The sequence below is a fragment of the Lynx rufus genome, unplaced genomic scaffold, assembly GCF_022079265.1.
Source record: "Lynx rufus isolate CCGP_SWC_20201006 ecotype Redwood Valley unplaced genomic scaffold, mLynRuf1.p SCAF_9, whole genome shotgun sequence".
NCBI classification, from domain to species: Eukaryota; Metazoa; Chordata; class Mammalia; order Carnivora; family Felidae; genus Lynx; species Lynx rufus.
Window position 1 is genome coordinate 63,953,426 of NW_025814897.1, and position 23,168 is coordinate 63,976,593.

The window sequence follows — 23,168 nt, forward strand, 5'->3', positions numbered from 1 at the left end:
GGCACCACAGCTCCTGTGTTTTATCTCTAGCATGCAGCTGGGATTAAAAGCTGTAAATCTTAAAGGACCCGTCAAGGCACTGACCCATCCCTTCCTCTAGAGAAGAGCCATGCAGCACTGCACCTGGCTCCATTCTGTCCTAGAAAAGCAAGCGCATGGTCGCACAGGTGCCTGGAGTTTATGGTAAGGCAGAGTGAAAAGCTGCAGCCAGGTTATTTGCCCAGCTCTGTCCTCCATTGGTGACTTAATGGTGCCCACCAGGTCTTTGGTCCTTGGAAAGGCAATATACCCTCTTCCAATGGTACTTCAAGAAGGGGAATATTCTTTACCAGTGCAACCCAGGGGATACCGACACCATGTTATCCACTGTCCACTCCTGGGCCTCCACCCTCCATTTTCTCCCCAGAAGCACCACCACCCACCTGGCTTGATTCCAGCGAATGGCACAGACCTCTAAAACCTCAGAATTTATCCTCCTCTGGTTACAAAAACTTGCGATAGTCAGCTTCTCTCGACTCACCCAGTCAATGGTTTTGGGGAAGGTGTGTGTTTCTTGCACAAACCTTATATGCTGCTCTCTTCCCACCTCTCTCCTTTTCTCTTCATCTTCTCCCCTTGAAAAGTGCTCCCTCCCCTCCATGCCACTGTGGCTTTTCTCTCCCTGATTCACTTCTCTTCATTGTGTATCTGGTATAGTCTCTCCTGCTAATTGTGAAGATTGTTCTCTAATTCTCAAATGGATTTCCTAGGAGTTCAAAATGATTTGATGTTGATCTACCTGTGTTTGAGGGGCAAGACAAGCCCAGGGTCTTCCTACTACTCCACCATCTTGACACTTCCCCTGGTAATTCTTTGTTTTTAATTTTTTGAGAAACCTCTGTGCTGTTTTCCACAGTGGCTGTACCAATTTACTTTCCCACCAAGGATGCCTGAAGTTTCCTTTTTCTCCACATCCTCACCTACACTTGTTATTTCTTGCCTTTTTCATTTTAGCCATTCAGACAGGTATAAAGTGGAATATCATCATGGTTTTGATTTGCATTTATTATCAAATAAATTGGTGATGTTGAGCATCTTTTCAGGTGTCTGTGGCCATCTGTATGTCTTCTTTGGAAAAATGTCTATTCTGGTCTTCTGCCATTTTTTAATCAAATTATTTGGGGTTTTGCTTTGGTGTTGAGTTGTATAAGTTCTTTATATATTTTGGACATTAGCCTCTTATTGGATATATAATTTGCAAATATCTTTTCCCATTCAGCACGTTGCCTTTTTGTTTTATTTATGGTTTCCTTCATTGTGCAAACACTTTTTATTTTGGTATAGCCCCAATAGTTTAATTTTGCTTGTTTCCCTTGTCTGAAGAGACATATACAGAAAAATCTTTCTATGGCCGATGCCAAAGAAATTACCGCCTAATGTTTTCTTTTATGAGTGTTATGGTTTCAATCCTCACATTTAGGTATTTAATCCATTTTGAGTTTATTTCTGTGTATGTTGTAAGAAAGTGGTTCAGTTTCATTCTTTTGCATGTAGATGTCCAGTTTTAACAATACCATTTGTTGAAGAGACTGTCTTTTCCCAGTTATATATTCCTGCCTCCTTTGTCATAGATTAATTGACTATGTAAGTGTGTGTTTATTTCTGGGCCCTCTATTCTGTTCTGTTGATCAATGTGTCTATTTTTGTGCCAGTACCATACTGTTTTTATTACTACAGCTTTGTAGTCTGTTTTGAAATCTGGTATGGTGGTAACTCCAGCTTTGTTTTTCTTTCTCAAGATTGCTTTGGCCATTTGGGGTCTTTGTGGTTCCATACAAATGTTAGAATTATTTGCTCTAGTTTTATGGAACATGCTGTTGGTATTTTGTTAAGGATTTCACTGAATCTGTAGATTGCTTTGGGTAGTATGGACATTTTAACAATATTAATTCTTCCAATTCATGAGCATGGAATATCTTTCAATTTGCTTGTATCATCTTCAATTTCTTTGCTCAGTGTTTTATAGTTTTCAGAGTACAGGTCTTTCACCTCCGTGGTTAGGTTTATTGCTAGATATTTATTCTTTCTGGTGCAATTGTAAATGGAATTGTTTTCTTAATTTCTTTTTCTGCTACTTTATTATTCATGTACAAAAATTATACTAATATCTGGATTTTAATTTTGTGTCCTGAAACTTTATTGAATTTATTTATTATTATAGTAGGTTTTTGTGGAGTCTTTAGGATTTTCTATGCATAATATGTGATCTGCAAATAGTGGTGGATTAACTTCTTATTTACCCATATAGATGCCTCTTACTTCTTTCTTGGCTGATTGCTGTGGCTATGACTTGCAGTATTATGTTCAATAAAAGTGGTGAGAGTGGATATCCTTGTCTTGTTTCTGATTTTAGAGTAAAAGCTCTCAGTTTTTCACCATTGGGTATGATGTTAGCTGTGGGTTTTTCATATATGGCTTTTAATATGTTGAATTATGTTCTCACTAAACCTACTTTGTTGAGAGTTTTTATCATAAATGGATGTTGAATTTTGTCAAATGCTTTTTCTGCATCTTTTGAGATTGTCATATGATTTTTATCCTTCATCGCATATATTCATTTTTATATAATCTTCATGCCAACTTTTAAAGGTAGATATTATGACCCATATTTCACAGATGAGGAAACAGAAGCTCAAAGAAATCCAAATTCTAATAACTTAACTAAAACTAGAAGCCAACAACTGGAAATGTCAGAGGCTTAAGCTAAATATTTGCCTCTCAATTATTTTCCCAAGTACCCAATTGCCAGTGAGACTGTTTTAAAAGCCTGATTATGTTATTTATTAGTAAACCTGAGTGAATGAGTTAGAAGCACCTAGAAAAACATATTGGGGAAATTCTTTTACAGACCCTAAAATATGGTTTAACTTAGTCTGAGAAGAAAAGAAGTGCAACCTAAGAAGGAAAGAGTAAGGGATTAGTTCTGTGCAGTAAGTAAACCAACTTAAGCTATTTTTGACAGGAACTAAGTGCTTCCTAATGGCATATACAGTTTTACAATAAATGGCAGAAGAACTGGGAACAATATACTCAACATCTGAGTTTAAATTTGCTGAATGTGTTAGCTCAGATGTCTCAATCAGTTCAGTTTGGCAGTGGTATCATGTGAATGGAAGAAAAGTAGAAGGTATTTATGGAGAAATATGTGAAAAATTAAGTGTGGAACAAATGGTTTTGTTCCACAAAACAGGGGCAGTGCATGAGGGAGCGAGAGAATTCCAAGCAGGCTTCACACTGACAGTGTAGAGCTTGATGTGGGACTTGAACCCATGAACCATGAGATCATGACCTGAGCCGAAGCCAGGAGTCAGATGCCTAACCTACTGAGCCACCCCAATGGTTTAATTCAAGTTCTGTCATATATCATATTTAAGTAGAAAACAATGTTTGCTTATGCGATACTATTGATTTAAAATCTAAACACATAACGAGTTTTTAGACTGGTATGTTTATTCCAAGCATTCCTAATGAGATTTATTTCAACTTGATTAATATTTATCAAGTGCCATATCAGTCAGAATTCCAGCAAGAAACAGAAAGAGATATCTGCTGAAATTTTTGAGTAGAATTAAATGCCATGACTATTCACTGAGGTTGGGCAAGGTTATGACAACCAACAAAGAATGTTGAGTCACGTAAGGATTAGCAGTGCAGAAACCCAGTGGTGGCTGCAGCCTTGGAAGAGGTGCCCTTGTTGCAGGACCTGTAGTTATTACCAGTCACCCACCCAGGGAATCATCTCTTGCCTGGCATCCTTCAGTTTCCTACTGGTCTCTCATATTGGCCCAACCAAATTGGAAATCGGAGGCCAACAGAGCCAGAATTATACAGTTCATGGAATCAATTCCTCCCACCCCCTGAGAGTTGGGGGGGTACACAGAGGGTTAAAGGGGTGCAAAGACTAGATGACTTGGGAGAGAGGATAGAGAATAACCAGCACAGTTGCCTACAGTGTCAGGGACTGTGGCTGGCATTGTAGACTCAAAGGTGAAAAAGGTTGGTTTCTGCCCTAGAGGAATTCACAATCTAGTGAGGAATCAAATGCAAACTGACATTTATCAATAAGAATGAACAGGTGCTGCAGTTGAGGACTTGTCCCTGCTTCACTCTATCAGTGACTACCATTGACCTGATGGAAGTGATTCACGCTGAAGATCTAGTACTTGCAGAAACTGAAAATGCCTGTATAGAACTTATTATATGCCCATATCTGGATAGTAAGAAAATCCAACAATTGGTAAGATTTGGGTAGGTAAACATGAATCTATTTCCTCATGTGGCCTTTTTCTTCCTCATGTCACTTGGTGCTAATCATCTTTCAGGTCTTTGAGTGTGCTGTTACTTCTCTTGTCCCTTGGCCTTTCCTATCTCTGCAACACTTGACCTTCACTACTGCCCACCATTTTCCATTTGTCTAATTCCTTCAAATGTTAGCCTAAATGTTACTTCTGTTGAAAAATTTTCTCTGTACTTGCATCACACACTTATAACACTGAAGATAATCATGCCTTTATCTTACCCACTTGTCTCTGAGCTGTTTGAAGGAAGAATCTAGGTCTATTTTTGTTGTTGTTGTTGTTGACCAGTATATCCTCATAGGTCGTCACAGTCCAAACAATAGGGCACAAAAAATAATGAATGAATGAAGTTAAGCAATATAAGACTTATTATATTGTAAGTATTGAGTACTTTAAGGTGACTAATGTGATCAAAATGGATGTTTCATCTTGAGGATCAGTAAAAAACAAAATTGAGTTGGTGTAGGTGGGGAAAAGATCAGATATTATTGAGGTTTATGAGTGCTAGAGTGATTCTAAAATAACAATAATAAATAGAAAGAGTAGGTCCTATTTAATTCATATTGAGAATTCTTAAGTAGTAAAGTAACATTATAAGAGCAATATACATATAAGAAAAACTAACATTCAACAATCAGAAGACCAATTTTGATCCCTACTTAAAATAGGTTAAGATACAGAGAGGCAAGGTAGCCCTTTCTGATTTTTTTTTCATATTTTAGTTTCAGTTTTTTCTCAATTTCAGTCTCAATTCTGTTGAAGTCTCCCTGGTACATTTCTTTTTCTAATCAACAGATCCCTCAATGGTATCTAACAATCTCATGTGTCTTAGAAAAATTTGTATTCACTTTTAAGCTTATTTATGTGTAGGTCATATTTTATATTGATGTATTGAGGCTTTCAGCTCTAACATACATTGATGTAATGATATATTCCATTTGTTTGCGGATAATAGTCATATTACAGTGTGGAAGGCCACAAGAATTCAAGAGCCAGAAGACAGTTTCTCAAGAGACACATATCAACTGCAAAAGTTGTAGTAATACAAATCATTTCATCTGTCATAAAACTATTGATCCCATCCCTATAATGAGAAATGAGCTGTTACAGTCCTAGAAGGAGGCTAAAATTGGAAAAAAAATGTGAAATGATAAAAATATTATTAATGTACAATAACAAATAGCATGATCACCACCAATACCACCACCACCACTACCACACTATTATCACTTATCATCACATCTACCTATATCTTACTGATTGGAATTGTATTGTTTGTTCCTTCCAGGCATCAGTGTGTGTTAACTAATGTGCCCCTAGAGCTACTATCACAGACTCTTAGATATAGAGAGAATCTAATATAGTGGATTGTGGAACTAGACTCCATTATCAAATAATGGTTTCTATATTTATTAAATATGCAAGATTGGGGGCACGTGTCAGTTGAGTGTCTGTCATTGTCAGTCATTGGTGGCTCAGTCAGTTGAGTGTCTGACTCTTAATCTCAGTTCAGATCATGATCTCATACTTTGAGAGATCAAGCCCTGCATCGGGCTCTGTGTTGACAGTGCAGAACCTGCTTGGGATTCTCTCTCTCTCTCTCTCTCTCTCTCTCTCTCTCTCTCTTTGCCTGTCCCCTGCTCATTTTCCCTCTCTCTCTCTCTCTCTCAAAATAAATAGACTTAAAAAAAAAGTATGCAATGTTGAACAACTTATTTAACCTCTCTGTGTGTGTTTCAGTGTCCTGATCCATAAGATCAGGCAAGTAATCATACTTAACTCATAGAGCTCTTTTAGGAATAAAATGGTTTATTATGTGTAAAGTGATAATAACACCAACTTATATGTCAAATAGTTATTACTTTGTCATTTCAAAGTAATTATAAAATATATATATACAGTATGTATTAAAATGAATTCAAGATTAAAGCAATATATAATGTGTCCTGTTCCTAGTTTTAATTTTTTTCCTCTCATCCCATGCTGTGATTTCTTTCAGAATGTAGATCTATAGAATAACACTAATAAGCAGAATCATGAAAAGTGTCATAGGAATGATATCCTTGCTGAAACACTGTCTCCTCCTCAAGGCAGCAGGGCTTAGCTAAGCAGGAGGCACTGCCCAACCCCCATGGTCTTTTTGACAGCATTTTTTACTTCCTGGTTTCTAAGGCAGTAGATGAAGGGATTTAGCATGGGTGTGAGGACTGCGTACACAGCTGAGATTAGTTTGTTGGAATTAAATGATGCAATAGCTCTGGGCCGAACATACATAAAAATCATGGCTGTATAATAAATTATGACCACAGTGAGGTGGGATGCACAGGTGGAAAAGGCTTTCTTCCTTCCCTGGGTGGAGGGTATCCGCAGAATGGTGGAGACAATGTATACATAGGAAAGGACAGTGGTGATGAGTGGGAAGACAAGAATGACAATAGCCAAAGCAAAGTCCACTAGCTCAGCTGTGGACATGTCTTTGCAAGCCAGCTTAAGGATTGGTGAGATATCACAGAAAAAGTGGTTCATGACATTAGAACCACAAAAGGCAACATGTGAAATGAAATAAACTTTGATGACAGAGACCATGAAACCACTTACATAGGAGAACGCCACCAGCTGTACACAACAACCTGTGGTCATAATGACTGGGTATTGGAGAGGGTGGCAAATGGCCACATAGCGGTCATAGGCCATGGTTGCCAGAAGCACACACTCTGTGCAGGCGAGCGAGATAAAGAAGTAGAGCTGGGTCATGCAACCTGTGAAGGAGATGCGCCGTTTCTGCAAAAGGAATCCATCCAGCATCTTGGGGACTGTGACAGAGACATACCAGACCTCCAGAAAGGACAAGCTACTCAGGAAATAGTACATGGGCTTATGGAGGGAGCCAGTGATCCAAACAGTGAGCATGATGATAAGATTCTCTATTATCACCAGCAAGTAGACCACAAGGAAGAGGAAGAAGAGCAGGACTTGTAACCATGGGGCAGTGGGGAAGCCCACCAAGATGAATTCACTGACCAGAGTGATGTTTTTCCCCAGCATGACTAAAAGCACTGAGGAGTATTGGAGTCTTGTAACAATACTACAAATAATGGAGATGCTTATGCTATCAGACAAGAGACCAACATGTTAGTAAATCAGACTTTCCTCCAAATGACTCATAAAATAACTTCTTTTAAAACAAAGTCATTTTTAAATGTGCAAGCACACATTTCCATTAAGGCTTTTTGTTGTTTTTTATGAAAGTCTCCCAGAATCAAAATGCACTCCCATCCCTCTCACCTGATTAAATATTTGAATGTCACTATTCATGTCATTCCCAGGTCCTTTGTCAATGAATATAGATGGTCTCTCCTTTGTTCATTCCAGATCTCTGTTTAATTAGGAACTCATTTCACAAAGATTTCTTTCCTGCCTAAAGGAAATGTGAAGTATAATATCATGTCAGAAAGAGTTTCAAAGTTTAGTATTTGGGTGATCCATTGGTCTTTGATCAGCACACTTTCTTCAGAATTTATTTGTGGAAATAGAAAATAGTTCTTGGAAAGTTCTTTAATGACTCTCCAGTTGCTTTCAGATAAAAATGGAAATGTTTTCAATGTCATATATAGGAGGCACTTCATATATTGATCCCTATGTATTTCTCTAGCCTCATCTCTTGTGATCATGGTTTCCATGATCCAGACATATTCAAGTAGTTTTTGCTCCCGAAACACATTACAATCAGTCTCATACTTTGCTTACACTTTTCCCTCTTACTATTGTGCCCATCCCCTAATCTTTATCAGCTGATTCAAGATTTAAGATTCCATTTAGGAGACATCTCACCAAAACTCAGTCAAGTGCCTCAAAAGCATTTGCCCCCAGTGCACAACCCCCTCATACATTGAGTTTTCTCTTCATTACACTGCAGTTTTCCAAAATCCAGGGAGATGTTGGTAAAAGGGGGTAAATTTCCACTTATGAGATGAGTAAGTTCTGGGGATCTGATGTACAGCAAGGTAACTATAGTTAACAATACAGTTTCATATACTTAAAAGTTACTGAGAGTAAATCTTAAGTGTTTCATATAGTTGAAAGTTACTGAGAGTAAATACCACAAAAATGTGGTAATTATGTGATGCAATGAAGATTTTGCCTAACCTTATTGTGATAGTCATTTTACAACATATATGAGTATCAAATCCTCACATTCTACACCCTAAACTTACATGGTATATGTCCATTACATCTCAATAAAATTTGGGAAAAAAGACTCTGACCTTCATGACTGTGAGCCCAATGCCTAGGACAGTGACTGGAAAACACATGAATATTAAATGAATATAGATTAACAAGTGAATTAATGAATCCCTTGGAGATTTGGGATCCACAGGAAGTAGATCAGGGGCAGAGGAATGTGAATTCAGGGTATGTTGCTGGCAGAAGGCATCTATCTATCTATCTATCTATCTATCAGGATACACATCTTTTGGACATACCCTCGGCTTATATACCCAGGGTACTGTCACAGGAAACATACCCATTCAGTCTGAAAACCAGGGGTATGATCCCTGGTCTCAGGTAACTTGGTAGATTGGGTCTGTAAATATCAGCCATTGTTTCAGGTTCTCCTAGAGGAGTAAGGAGAAGGGAGGCAAGAGGGCATGTGAATAAAATGTAAGGACAGGCAGATCTTGCAAAGCTGGAAGGAAGAATATTGTGAGGTAGCCCAACTATTTTAATCTGTGGTCACAGAATATCTTTTGAAAACACATAAATGAATGTGTCTTTCTATTAAATACCACACTCATCCATAAAGACTGAGGTCAGATCCTGCCTTTTGAACATTGTTTACTCCTTCTGACAAACAAATTTGTCCTCCATACCCTTCTCTTGACACATAGAGAGTGGGAGGCTGATCAGGGACTCATTGGCCTAGAGATCTTCTGGCCATGGCTCAGGGCAAGGGGCAAAGAACGAGGCACTGAAATACATATTATGGACACCACTGCCTCCTTTTCATAGCAGCACACATGAGCAGAGCTCAGTACTGCTTGCTGGGTGGAAAAGGATTGTACCTTACCTCCAGGCCTCCAACCAACATTATCACCCCAAAGTAGTTCATTAGAAAGTGGTTTCTAGCCGAGTTTTTTAATGCCTTTGACATAATTCTTTTCCTCAAGAAAAGCAACTAGTTCTGGGAACAGAAAATAGTGAGATCTCCCATGTTCTAGTCTCAGCAGGAAGAATATAGAGACTTTCCTTCAGGATATGTATAACATTCCACATTCCCCGCCATCAGTCACAGAATTTCCCACACATTTACCTTTGCATACTAGTTAAGAGCATTGACTTCAGAGTCAGAATAAGCTACTAGGCGTGTCATCATGAGCAGAATATTCAACAATTATGGACTTAAAGATCCATTGCTGTAAAGTAGAATAATGTTAATCATGCCTACCATACTGGTTTGCTGTGAAAATAAATGTGATAATGCACAGAAAGCACTTAACATAGGACTTGGCCCATGGTTTTTCTAAGTGTTAGCTGTTATTATATTATGTCACACTAGACTCATACATGCTACTCACAGGTGTTCACATAAACATATAGATTTCCATTCTCTCTCTTTTGCTCATCTTTTTTTCTGTTGCACTCTGGGGGAATGAGGGAAGCCAAATTTCCCGAACAGGACTATAGCATCTTAGAAGAGCTCTGAGTTACAGATCACTCATGCTTTCTCTCTTATCCTCTCCCTAGCATATTACTCTCATATATTCAAGTATGCCCCTGTTACGTCATAATCTCCTCCACTTTGTCTGCCATGGACGTTCCTCTCAGCAGGTTCTATTTTGTATCATGGAGAAATGAAGAATTCTTTCTTACTATTTTCCTTGTTTTTTAGAACTGAAAGCACTAAGTTCTGGGGTCTCTATGGTATCTAAGGAAAGAAGTCCTTTCATTGTACTATAGAACTTTTTTCCAGTATTTTATGTGCTTTTTTTCAAGATGCAAGACAGACACTGGCAGACTTCTTCTGGAATAAGAAATATATCTTTTGGGCCTGGTCCAGTACCCGAAAGATCCCACAGCTGCCCACATTTCCCCAACCTTGGGTAAAGAGGTATTGAATCTTCATTTTCCCATTCATTCTCCACAATACCCATTTTCCAATAATGGTGCTTGCAGCCACTCTTCCCAGGTTCCTCCTCATCTTCCTTGGAGCTTTCTTGGATCAAGATTGGATCAACCAACAACACTTTGAATTTTCAACCACTTACCATATTCCACCTGCCTTCTCTTCAAGAGTGGAAAGTTCTGCAGATGTATGCACTAATTATGGAAAAATATACTGGTTTGCATATTTTTGTACTTCCTAGAGGTCCACATCTGGTCTCTGCTTAAACTGCATGATAGGTATTGCAGCACTAAGACAAGACTGGAGCCGAGGCAGGTGAATATATTTAACACTCACCTGCCTCTTGCCCATGTCTTCTTCCCAGGAGGCTCAATGACAGTCTCTTCTGGCTCTAAGGAAACTCTGTATGTGCTGCTAAGACTACGTCCAGGGAACCTTGATAGAAAAGCCAAATCTCTAATTACCTACTAGTTCCTGTTTATACCTGGACCAAGTTTATTTATACCTGTGGGTAGAATGTGGCTTTTTTTCTCTTACTACTATATGCAAGGTAATGCAACACTAAGTTATTCAAAAGCCAGGATAAGAAACTTAAGTAGGTTAATAAGGTAACCAATGCATTCATTTGCTCATTGGTTACAGAAATTGCAACTTGGGTTTATTGAGCTCTTATTATATGCAGGGTGCTGTGCTATACATACTTTGGAATAAAAATATATAAGTCATGGTTTCTGCCCTTCAGGAACTTATAGTATTCCAAGTAAAATAATAATATACACTATAATGAGCATAGGATGTGACATGTACCAAAAGAGAGGCAGAAAGCACCCTAGGAACTCCAATGAGGGAGTAATGCTTTCTTTTTTTTAAAATATATTTTTATAATGTTTACTTATTTTTGAGAGAGAGAGAGAGAACACGAGCAGGAGAGGAACAAAGAGAGAAGGGGACAGAGGATCCAAAGTGGGCTCTGGCTGATAGCAGTGAGTTTGACATGGGGCTCGAACCCATGAACCACAAGATCATGATCTGAGTCAAAGTTTGACACTCAACCAGCTGAACCACCCAGGTGCCCCAGGGATTAATGCTTTCTAATTTAGGGATTTAAGAAAAGGTTCATCAAGAGGTGTCTTTCCAGACTCATACGGAAAGATAGTGTGGAAGTAGTGTGATGGGAAATAATTTTGGCTCAGCAGTCAGAGAAGATCTGATTCCTAATCTAGGATTCTACTGGTTTTAAGACCTTTTACCTTTTAAAATTGTCTTTATTCCTTAGTTTATTCACTCATAAAATGGGATAACAATAATTCATTTGTTAACATCATATCATTAATGTTAGTTTCAAAAATAACATGTATGTGAAAGCAATTCTAAAACAGCTTTGTGATAACTATACAAATGTAAATATTGCCTGTGTTGGAATGTGAGCCACAGCCATGATTTGATCAGAAGAAATGAGGTGAGAGGGCTTTCAGTGTACAGAGACCAGCACAGGAAAGAATATAGTGAGAAGCGAGATGGTGGAATAATGAGGTCTCTGCAGTGAGGAGAGGTCACAGCCACCACCTTGGTCTCTAGGAAGCACTCAGTCATTTGATGAACGTTTGTGAAGCACGCACTGTGTGATAAGAGCAGTGTGAAATGACACCTGCTGTCTGTCAGGTTATTCACAGCCAAGTTAGCCCACAGTCTCTGCTATTAATTGTGTGTCAGTAGCCCTGAAATTAAGAATCAAGGGCTGAAAGTTTTGTTAGAATGAAGGCCCAGGAAATATACTTGTATCCCTTTGAGTAACCAAAGGCAGATGAAGGGAATGAGGCAGGGGCCTAAAAATATGAAAAATTCTAGAGAAACTTTAGATCCTACAAAGGATCTAAAGGTCTATATGTGACTAATTAGAATCTGATGGAGAAGGATGGACCTAGCTCTTTTCCCACTCTCCCATATTCTTTGTCTAAAGGCATATGGTGAGTTGGCACTAATTCTGGGAAGGCTGGGACCACTGGGTCCTCATGAAATGAGACTATGGAATATGAAAATCAGGGAGGGTAATTATCCCCTGAGGAAAATGGCAACACCTATGCTATAAGCCTTCTCTTCTCTGCAGTGCATGGAACTGTCCGCTCATGCTTGCCTGCACGACATGATGCTATGTGAAAGAGTTGGCACGGTTTTGTTAGAGTTGTTAAATGTGAAGCAAAAAATATTTGTCAAAAATACTTTAGCTCTCTCTTATGAATTAGCAAAATAAAACAGCATCAAGGTATGAATTTCATGAGAATTAAAAATCCAGGAAAATTTGAAAAAGAGGTTTTCAACATAGCACATAAAAGCCAAATATTTGCTGTATGTATCACCATAAGCAAACAAGGTTGGCTTACTACTATTATTATGAAGTCACTGAAATCAGAATTACGAAATAATTTGGTATAAAAAATAATTTATTTTATTTTTTAAATAACTTAATTTTGGGTTTAATATTATTTTAGAGAAAAGTTTCAAAGATAGTAAAAAGAGTTCTCATATTTCCCTCCCCTACTTTGTTTCCCCTAATATCATCAACTTATGTTTCACTGTACACTTTTAAAAGTAAGAAACTAAAACTACTACATTGTTGTTAACTAAACTCCAGGTTTTATTCAGAATTTACCAGTTTTTCCTTATCCATTTAATGTCACAGGATCCAATCTAAAATATCACATTCCACTTAAGTATTCTGTTTCTTAAGTCCCCTCTATCTGATAGTTTCTCAGTCTTATACTTCCTAACTATAAGGGCTGTTTAAGCAAAATAGGGTTTCCAGTACTATAGAAGAACTGTTATTTCTCAAATGCTCTTTTCCAAAAGGTTTTGATATTTTCTGACTCTGTTCAATGTGAAATGTTAGCAAATTATAAAAGAATTGGATTATAAAGTTCAAGCAAAAAAAATACAATCTAACATTCATTTTCACAAGATTGTAATGGGTAAGATATTAAAATAAAAACCAAAAGAAAAAAAAAAGGAAAACAAAACATACTGTGAAGAAACTTGAAAGGCAGACTAAGTGGAGTTTATCAAAGTTGATGGGAACAAGTTAGGTATTTTTGAGCATGGAACCCTCTGTGTTGATCCTCTCTTGTTCTATAGATGTGAGTTACCTCTGGCCACTCTGAGTATCTCTCCTACCTGAAAGATCCAGTCTGGATCCAGTACTCCTAGAAGGAGACTGGAGACTCCCCCAGACACTGCCCTGCAAAAGGGAATTTAAAAAAGTCATAGTATCTATGCAATATTTTTAAAGAATGGCAGCCTATAAAGATGGTTTGAAACAAACAGGATCAAATGTAACAGGAATAAAATAAAATTCTCTATCTAGGTTGGGGGCAAAATTAATTAATCAATGGAGGATGAGGAATACTTCATCTGACAGTTAATAGTTCACTTGAAAAGTCTTAGGTTTTGTGCCATCAAATTCAGTATGAGCCATGAGAATCACATGACTTTGAAAATGCAGTCCAAGTCAAAAGAGAAGTTTTGATCTTGCCATAGTTCACATGGACTCAAGCATCTTTTCATTCATTGTTAGTGAAAGATGAATATATGCAGGAAATGTGCTAGACACTTTTCCTATACCTGAAGTATCTGGTTTTAAATTTTGAATTCAGAATTAGAGGAATTTTTTAAAACTTGAGAAAATAATGCATTTTACTGTAAAAAGCTTGGAAAATAAAGAAAAGCACAATGAAGGAAATCAACATCATGTTTTTACTTCCTATTAACTGGAGTTAACCTATAAGGAGGTTCATATAATAGCTACAACAGTGATGTCCAGAGACTGACACTCCAGTCTCAGATTTGTAAACCCATTTCAGAAATTTATTCTTGGAGACAGTTAAGAGATAGGATTTTGATGAATTTTCATCTAGTCACTATAAATGTAAGTTATAATAGATAGTAATAACACAATAAAATATAAAAACAAATTATAATAATAAAATACTTATAAGGTTATGTAACTTTTGGCACCAAAAGATACATATACTAGAATTTTTAATAGGTAGCAACTAGCAAATAATGCTTGATTTCCTTGCTAGTAGCCCTTCAGACTTTATTAAACAGCAGAAAACTATGGAAAGACAGGCTGCAACACCAGAAGATTCCCACATCTGGAGAGAAGCTGCATGTAGGCTGTTGTCTTCAGTGTTCCGATTCTTAGGTCATTGTAAGTTTCTAAACACCATGCTGAGATACCCTGTATCCATCTGTCTGCCCAGATGAATAAAGCTGTGTATTTTATTGGGTAAGAAATGCTTGTTTAAATCAATATGTTGGTAACAACACCTTTGGCACAGAAGGCAGTTTATAATAGTAATGGCTAAACTGCATGGTTATAGCTAACATCTCAGTTAATTTCCTTCTAGCCTAATTTAAACAAACAAATAAATAAGACTGGTAATTTTTCTTTTTTTGAGATGGTCAGATTTTAGATGTATTTTTGCAGGTAGAACCAGGGTCTGCTTCAGGGTATAACATCTGTACTATCTCACAGTATTCTTTACTCAGAAAAGCCTATACTTGGTTTCATGCTGAGCAGTCATGATCTTTTTTAAAATTGATTTTTAAAATTTGAGTACAGCAGGCACACAATGGTACATTAGTTTCAGATGTACACAGTAATTCAACTTCTCTATATGTTATGCTACACTTACCACAAGTGTAGCTACCATTTGTCTCACTACATCACTATTACAATATCATTGACTATATTCCCTATCCTGTGCTTTTTATTCCTGTGACTTATTCAGTCCATAATGGAAAGCCTGTATCTTCCACTCCTCTTCACCCATTTTGCCCATCCCATACCTTCCTCCCTTCTGGCAACCGTCAGTTTGTTCTGTGTGTTAATGGGTCTGGTCTTGCTTTTTGTTTGTTTATTCATTTGTTTTTTTAGATTCCACATATGAGTGAAATCATATGGTATTAGTCTTACTTAATCTGACTTATTTCACTTAGAGTAATGAATGCCCTCAAGGTCCATCCATATTGTTGCAAATGACACATCTTATCCTTTTTTAAGGCTGAGTAATATTTCTGTGTGTGTGTGTGTGTGTGTGTGTGTGTGTGTGTGTGTAAATCTATATCACATTTTCCTTTTCCATTTGTAAGCCAAATACTTTTGATGCTGTTACATAACCTAATATTTTGATTTATTATACTGAGAATATTTCTGTCATTAGCTCTATGTAGATCATGGTATTTTAAGATCTACATAGTATTCCACTTAATGTATGAGTATAAGCTTATAGTAAATTAGTAAAACAGATTTATTAAATAAGTGCACTTAGTCACTAGCTTGGTGTGTGCACTGACCTAGGTAAATCAGGAAATGGATATAGAAATACCTGGAGTCCACTAGGTGACATGTTGCTAACACAAAACTTCTCACTTTCCTATCTGCTTGCCTTGTAATTCATACTAAAATAATCACCTGGACCTCTGCTACCTCATAAGCTATCGTCAGTGGTTTGCAGCTAGAAGAGATTAACCAGAAGTCTCCTAATTCTATTCCATAATGAAGCCTGTGCTTCCTTGAATGACTTCCTCATTCTGCTTTCCTTTTCTACACCTTCAGCCACAGAACTAAGACAAAGAGCAAACCCAGGAAAGGCCATTTAGAGAGATATTAGTTCTGCATTTGTTTGCTTATTTAAATATTGAAGTGCAGTCAGTCTTCTGCTCAGAGCCAATCCTTCTCATCCCATCAGGATGCATGATTCGTGAACCTGTTCTATGTAAATTACAATAGAGTAGATAACATGGAACATTCTAACATGTATTTACAGTGCTGTCCTGCAGAAATCCAGCTGCCAGCTTGCAATCCATCCCTCTTCTTCCTTCTGGATTAGTTCCATGGTGGTGTTTTTGAGCCCTAGTCCCTAATTTAGGGCATAAGAACTCCTCTGGACTTCATAGAAGATATAGAGGCCAAGTTTAAGAGCATTTTCTACCCATCTCTGCTTGCTTTCCTGCGCTTAGCATCCTGGCCCTGGTATAGGTGTAGCGTATGGCGTAGGGCTCTCTTGACCTCTTGATTGCGTAAGCAGTAAATGATGGGGTTGAGCAAAGGTACAATGACAGCATAGAGTACAGAAACCAGTTTGTTGGTGTCAAAAGCTGAGAGTGCCTTTGGCCGGGCGTAGATGAAGATACTGGCTGCATAGAAGATGATCACAACAGTGAGGTGAGAGGCACAGGTGGAAAAGGCTTTATGGCGCCCAGCAGCCGAGGGAATTCGTACCACAGCACCAGTGATGGCCATATAGGAGGCCCCAGTGACAGAGAGTGGCCCCAGCAGGATAAAAATGGCCAGAACAAAGTCTGTAAGCTCTGCTGTTGACATGTCAGTACATGAAAGATTGAGTAATGGGGAGACATCACAGAAAAAGTGGTTGATGATGTTGGGTCCACAGTAGGAGAGGCGAGAAATGAGAAAAACTTTGACCATGGAGATACCAAAACCTCCAGCCCAGGAGCCAGCTGCAAGCTGCACACACTGCTGACCACTGACAATGACAGCATAGTGGAGAGGATGGCAGATGGCCACATAGCGATCATAGGCCATAACAGCAAGAAGGACACATTCAGTGCAGCCCAGTCCCAGGAAAAAATAGAGCTGTGTCATGCAGCCCTCAAAGGAGATTAGCTGTCCCTGGCTCTGTTTGGACCCAGCAAATCCAGCTAACATCTTGGGAATAGTGACAGTAACATACCAGATCTCCAAGAAGGACATATTAGCCAGAAAGAAGTACATGGGTTTGTGAAGGGTGGGGTGGTTTCTAATTGCCATAATGATGAGTGTGTTTTCAGTCAGCACCAACACATAGGCCAGCAGAGAAAGGGCAAATAAAAGTGCCCGCAGTGGCGCAGTAGCCGGGAAGCCCAGCAACACAAACTCACTTACCCTCCCACTCTGATTCCTCTGCTCCATAATGTCAGTCTTGCCCACTGATCTTTAGGAGAGAGAACAGAGGGCCTTCAGGAAGCAGCAACAAGAACCCAGGCTTTCTTGTGGTGGGTTTATATTGACAGAATGTTTGTATGCGTGTGATTCATCACCAAACTGAGGACGTCACTTTCTGCTGTAATCTGGAAACGAGCTAAGACAAAAGTAAACAAAAATGAGCTACTTCATACTGGGAATAGGGTCAGAGTCTGTTCTGGCCCTTGGAGAAGAATATACTGATAAATACTTGTAAAAGTGACACTAGTTGGTTACTGAAGAATATAGATCAAAACCAAATAGAGTAGTAAGAGAGTCTAGGCTGCCCTAAAGTGAGAGTTTGTGAGCTAGATTGTGACTCTGTTTTGAGGAAACAAGTTACACAATGGAGGAATAACAGTACTAAACATGTAACACAATTGAGTATTTGCTATGCATTAATTGTATGGACATTGTTTTAAAATATTTGCAGATATTAATTCACTTAATCTTCAGAAGAACGCTGTGAGTTAGTATGATTTTAATGCCACTTAACATCTAAGAATACCGAGGCATAAAGAGATTAAGTAACATGTTCCAGATCACACAGATAGTAAGAGATGGAACCAGGAAGTCAGGACCTCAGAGCTTCGAAAATATTCAGGCAACACAAAGGAGGGACTATAAGATCCGTCCTGGATTTATATCCAGGGGAGAGGATCTTTGGGGCTCAGCTACAGAAGCAACTCCATACTACAAGAAAGAAGGAACATTGTAGAACCCAAGAAGTCACAGCATCTCTGGATTGAAACTTCTACAAAACCTGCACTTAGAGGAGGACTTGGGATGCACCTTGAAATTATATTAGGAAGGTATTCTGGAAGGTGGAAATACTGAGAATCCCATCAGTTCTGAAAGTTGTGCTCTCTTGGAATGAGAGTAGCCCCCTTCTCGAGTATTGTCAAAAATTAAACTGAGGCATATTGAAAGTTTCAAGGGTTTATGTGAGAACATTGATTTAAATTGGGCAGCACCAAACGGAAAGTAGTAAACTGTGCTCTATTGACAGAAGCTAATGGGAAGACTTTTATAGAGCAGACTCAGAAGAAAGGCAAGGGCATTATTTGATTAGCTACATTTAAGTGGTTGCCTTACTTGGGAAAGTTTCCTTGGCTGTTTGTGATTGGTTGTTCTTAAATTTTATTTTCTTGGATATGAACACATTTACAATTGACTCTAGCTTAAGTTTTGGTTTGCTTAATAAGTAGGCAACCAAGGTGTGAGAGCCATCTCAGTCTAATGGCCTCTTTGTTTAATTATTTTGCCAGTAACAAGACCAATAAAAAAGCATACATTCAGTAGAGTACTCTCTTTGTTTACTTTGGTATCAAAAATAAAATTTGCCCTTTCAAAATTTCAAGCCTCTTCTGGATTTGATGTGCAACAGAAGCAGACATAGTCACGTGGGGTTATTGTCACCCTACTGTCTCGACATGGTCATACATTGGAAGGGAGTACAGAGATTAGAAAGGAGAATAGGAGAGAGTCAGCTAAACATCAGGGTGCTATTTCCCCCAAGGAGTTTCCTTACTTTTTAGTTTCAAGCTCGTTCCTCTGAGAACAATATCAAACTTCATATATCAAACTTCAACCTGCTAATGACTTTTTTCTAGCTTTGTTGAGAGATAATTGACATAGAACATTGTGTAAGCTTAAGGTATACTATGTGACAATTTGATACAGGTATATATTGTGAAATATTTACCACAATAAAGTTAGTTAACACATCCTTTACCTCATACAGACTAAAAGTTTTAGCACATAAAAGGCGAACAAGAGACTTACTAAGTCTTTAAGTGGTTTACAGTCTAGTGGTGGGGACATATCTTCCTCTTCTCATTCTTGAAAATTTAAACTGCTATGCCTACCATTATACCATGTACCAGCTTCATAAAAGGGAACCTAAAAATTACAATTGTAATTGTACAATTACAATTACATTCATATCCTTACCCTTGATCCTTTCTCCTCAATACCTGCCTGATATACTATTTGTTGTGCATTTAACCCTCTTGGCCTCAGATCTTCCCGCTTATCCTTTAATCTTCTCTATCCTCATATTTGATGCTCTGCACGCTAAAAACAAAAAGTCAGCCTCTCACATGTGGGCTCCTAATTGGTCTCACTGCCTGTAATCTTTCCCTGAAGCTCAAATCTGACCATTTCATTTCCCTACTTAAAATTCTTTCATAGTATCCCACTGCCTACACATTAATATTCAAGCTATTTAACGAGGCACATAAGTACCTCATGATATGCACTTCTATTACCAAAACCGTATCTCTTGTCACAGACTACATTGTATTTTATACCTTGCAGCTCTTGGTATGCCACATGATTATCACATCTGGGGGGGCCAATGTCTGGGTAGCTCAGTAAATTAAGTGTCCGACTTTGGCTCAGGTCATGATCTCACAGCTTGTAAGTTCTGAGCTCTGGGTCAGGCTCTATGCTGACAGCTCAGAGCCTGGAGCCTGCTTCAGATTCTGTGTCTCCATCTCGCTCTGCCCCTCCCCGACTCACACTCTGTCTCTCTCTCTCCAATATAAATAAACACTAAAAAATTCTTACAGCATGCTTATCACCTCTGTACCTTTGCTTATGCTGCAATCTGCATAAGGGTGGCCAGCTCCGAATTAACCTTCAAATCTTGGCTTTTGTGGCATCTCCACATAGAGGCATTAATTGTCCTTCTTTCTTTCTTTCACCTAACACTTGTTTGGTGAGGTTCCTCTCATTACTGTTCCCATTAGAGCCTGTGAAAGCCTAGCAATTATTTCACTAGCTGTATCACTGCTGCTATTATTCAGGTGGATGTACAGGAAGAACTTTATGCCAAAGTGCTTCAGATGTCCTTAATGGTATAGCAAGGAGTGGACATAATTCTCTTAGTGTCACATGGGTCCCTCAAATACAAAATGTCTAGAAAAATGTTTCCTAAGCCTGTTATTCCTTTATCACAGTCAATAACATTAGTTTCCATGCAGTCACCTATACCAGAGATCTGAAAGTCTCCTACATATTTATTCTCCCCATCCCAAACCCACATCTCACTCACAACTAATCTAAGTCATATCTTAACTTCTTCTTTAATTATCTCTCATGTCTGTCCTTCTCTCCTGTCCTATTTCTACTGCCTTCCCCCCAGTCGCTTATGCCCATCAGGTCCTTGTTATTTTTCAGTTTAGCTATTTCAGTATCTTATTACCTGATCTTTCTTCCTCTGGTCTCAACCCTCATAAATCTAAATGCCATTTGTTTCTAGAGTGAGATTTTATGTAGAAGTATGACCATATCACTGGCCCCAAGTGCATCCAATTTGGGGAAAATACATACAAAATAAGCCCCAAATATATTTCCTTTTAACTGTCCTACAATAATCCAGTCATTGCCCACTATTTCCCTTTTTCTAAGTGTGACATGTTGTTCTCCAACTCTGGAATTTGCACATACTCTTCTTTCTATCAAAAATATCTATCCCTAATCCTAGAAATTATTGTTTATCCCTCATGTTTCAGTTTGTTAGTTACCATGTTCCAAAACTACCCATATTTCTAGACATAGATTATTTACTGATATATCTGTCTCTCCTTTTGACAATAGCTCCTATTATAAGCTCGGCTTTAGTAAAGGTATTATGGCTATTAGTAAAGGTAAATGGTTGTATGGACGGATGGGAAAATGGAGAAAGGTATGATACAGGCAGAACTGATGAATTGCAGGTCATAGGAATGGGCTGTAAAGAAGGCATGATGTAAAAAGGAGTTGTTTGGAAATGATCAGGAGTAGAGAATTTAAATGGATTACCAGAAAACTTGACAGAATTGGAATAATATGTAAGGAAAACAAACATCAAATGTAGAAGAATGAGCAGACCTGCAGGAACCAGATAAAACATAAGAAAGTTAGATTATGTGCAAAGAGGTTAGAATTTCTGTAGATAATATAGAGCATATTTGGGTAGGATAAATTTGCTATATAGACAAAAGATCAAATGAAAGAAGATTAGGCAAAGATATCTATAACATAGAAAGAGTTGACTATGAACGGAAGATTATAAAAGCTTTAAGGAGGCCAGGCACATTACAAATAAATAAAGAAACCAGCTATGAGTGGAAAACATGTAGAAAGCAATATCAGTCTGAGGATTAGGATGGACCAGATGTGGAAAATACTGATAAGAGTTTGGGTTTTATTAGGCGTAGACAGTAACAGGAAGAGAAATGTATTAGACAGAAAGAAAACATGGGGAAATTGACCACTTGAAGAGGAATGAAGGAGATAATAGAATACACTCACTTTATTTGGATGTCTTTCCCTCAGAGTCCTCCTAAGATGATCAGGCTGGTTAGGAAAGGACTTAGGGAATGTGTATAAAAGAAATGTGATACATCAGGACAAAGAAAGATAGTATAGAGACTCCATCTTCTCTTCCTCCCATGATCAGAGAACATTGCCAAATCAGGAAAGGTGCTTTTATCTTGCACCTCCCTCCTATGGTCCCCTTTTGCCCTACTCCTTCTGATGCCTTGGGATGGCTTTGATGCAGGAGCCCAAGAGACCAAAACAAACAAACAAACAAAAAAAGACTGGGACAGACGAAAAATATATGTTTGGGAAAGTTAGGAAAAAGTTTTTCGGGAAAGTTCCATGAAGAAGTGGTCACAATAAATACCCTACAACCTCATAGTTTCTCCCCTTGCCTCCCGCTTGTCAGTCTCCACTCCTTTCTATCATGCCACATTCCTGTTCAAAGGAAACCCTTTAGCTTTGGGCCAAGTCAGTCTGGCTTTATATCCTAGCTCAGTCATGAAATCTTGGGCAGTTTATTTAACATCTTTGAGCCTTAGATTCTTAATCTGTAAAATGGAATTAATGTACCTCACAGAGTTGCTGAGAGAAGTAAATGTTATGAGATGTATCAAGTGCGTAGAACATGATAGGGACTCAACAATGCCATATTGTTTCTTCCTTTATCTCCTGATACCATGTAGGTCACATTTCTTAATTCCCTGACGTCATAGGAGCACTGAGTTGAGAGTTAGGGTTTTTGGCTTTTAGTTTCATGTCTGTAGCTGATATTCTGTTTAATCTAGGATGTGTTAAAGATCAGTTTATTAGGGCCCAAACTTAGGGGAAAATGCTCAGTTTCCAAAGCTGTTTGGATTTTGTAATTGCAGATAAGGGCTTATAGAATCTATATCTATTTAAATAATGAAAGCCATAAGGTTCTCTTAAAGGCAGAGAACACTGAGGGTTGGTGAAGGGGGCAGGGTGAGGGGATGGGTTAAATGGGTGATGGGCATTAAGGAAGGCACTTTTGGGGATGAGCACTGGGTGTCATGTTTAAGAGATGAATCACTGGGTTCTACTCCTGAATCCAACACTACATTGTATATTAACTAACTTGAATTTAAATTTAAAAAATAAAAACAAATAAAAACATGCATATACCAAAAGGGGAAATACTAGATATGTTCTTATTAAAACAAGATGGCAAAAATATTCTTCATACCTGTTATTTCATTGTGCTTTGGCAGTTTCTGTCAATACAGTACAACATGACAGAAATGGAACAATACATATTTAAAGGACAGATGCAAAAATATTTGCATATATGATTAAGCTCATGAAAACTAAAAGTACTAAACTAAAAACTGTTAGATAGTTGTAAGAAATACTACCT

At 38.1% G+C, this 23,168-nt stretch overlaps 2 protein-coding genes across 2 annotated transcripts; both read right to left on the reverse strand.

Moving 5' to 3' along the window:
* Positions 1–6,437: 6,437 nt before the first annotated feature.
* On the reverse strand, positions 6,438–7,382 carry LOC124506324 (olfactory receptor 6-like). The gene has a single exon (XM_047072371.1). It carries the CDS (start codon positions 7,380–7,382, stop codon positions 6,438–6,440), a length of 945 nt encoding a protein of 314 aa, XP_046928327.1.
* Positions 7,383–16,447: 9,065 nt separating this feature from the next.
* On the reverse strand, positions 16,448–17,431 carry LOC124506230 (olfactory receptor 226). The gene has a single exon (XM_047072249.1). The coding sequence runs from the start codon at positions 17,429–17,431 to the stop codon at positions 16,448–16,450; it is 984 nt and encodes a 327-aa protein (XP_046928205.1).
* Between the last annotated feature and the right edge of the window lie 5,737 nt (positions 17,432–23,168).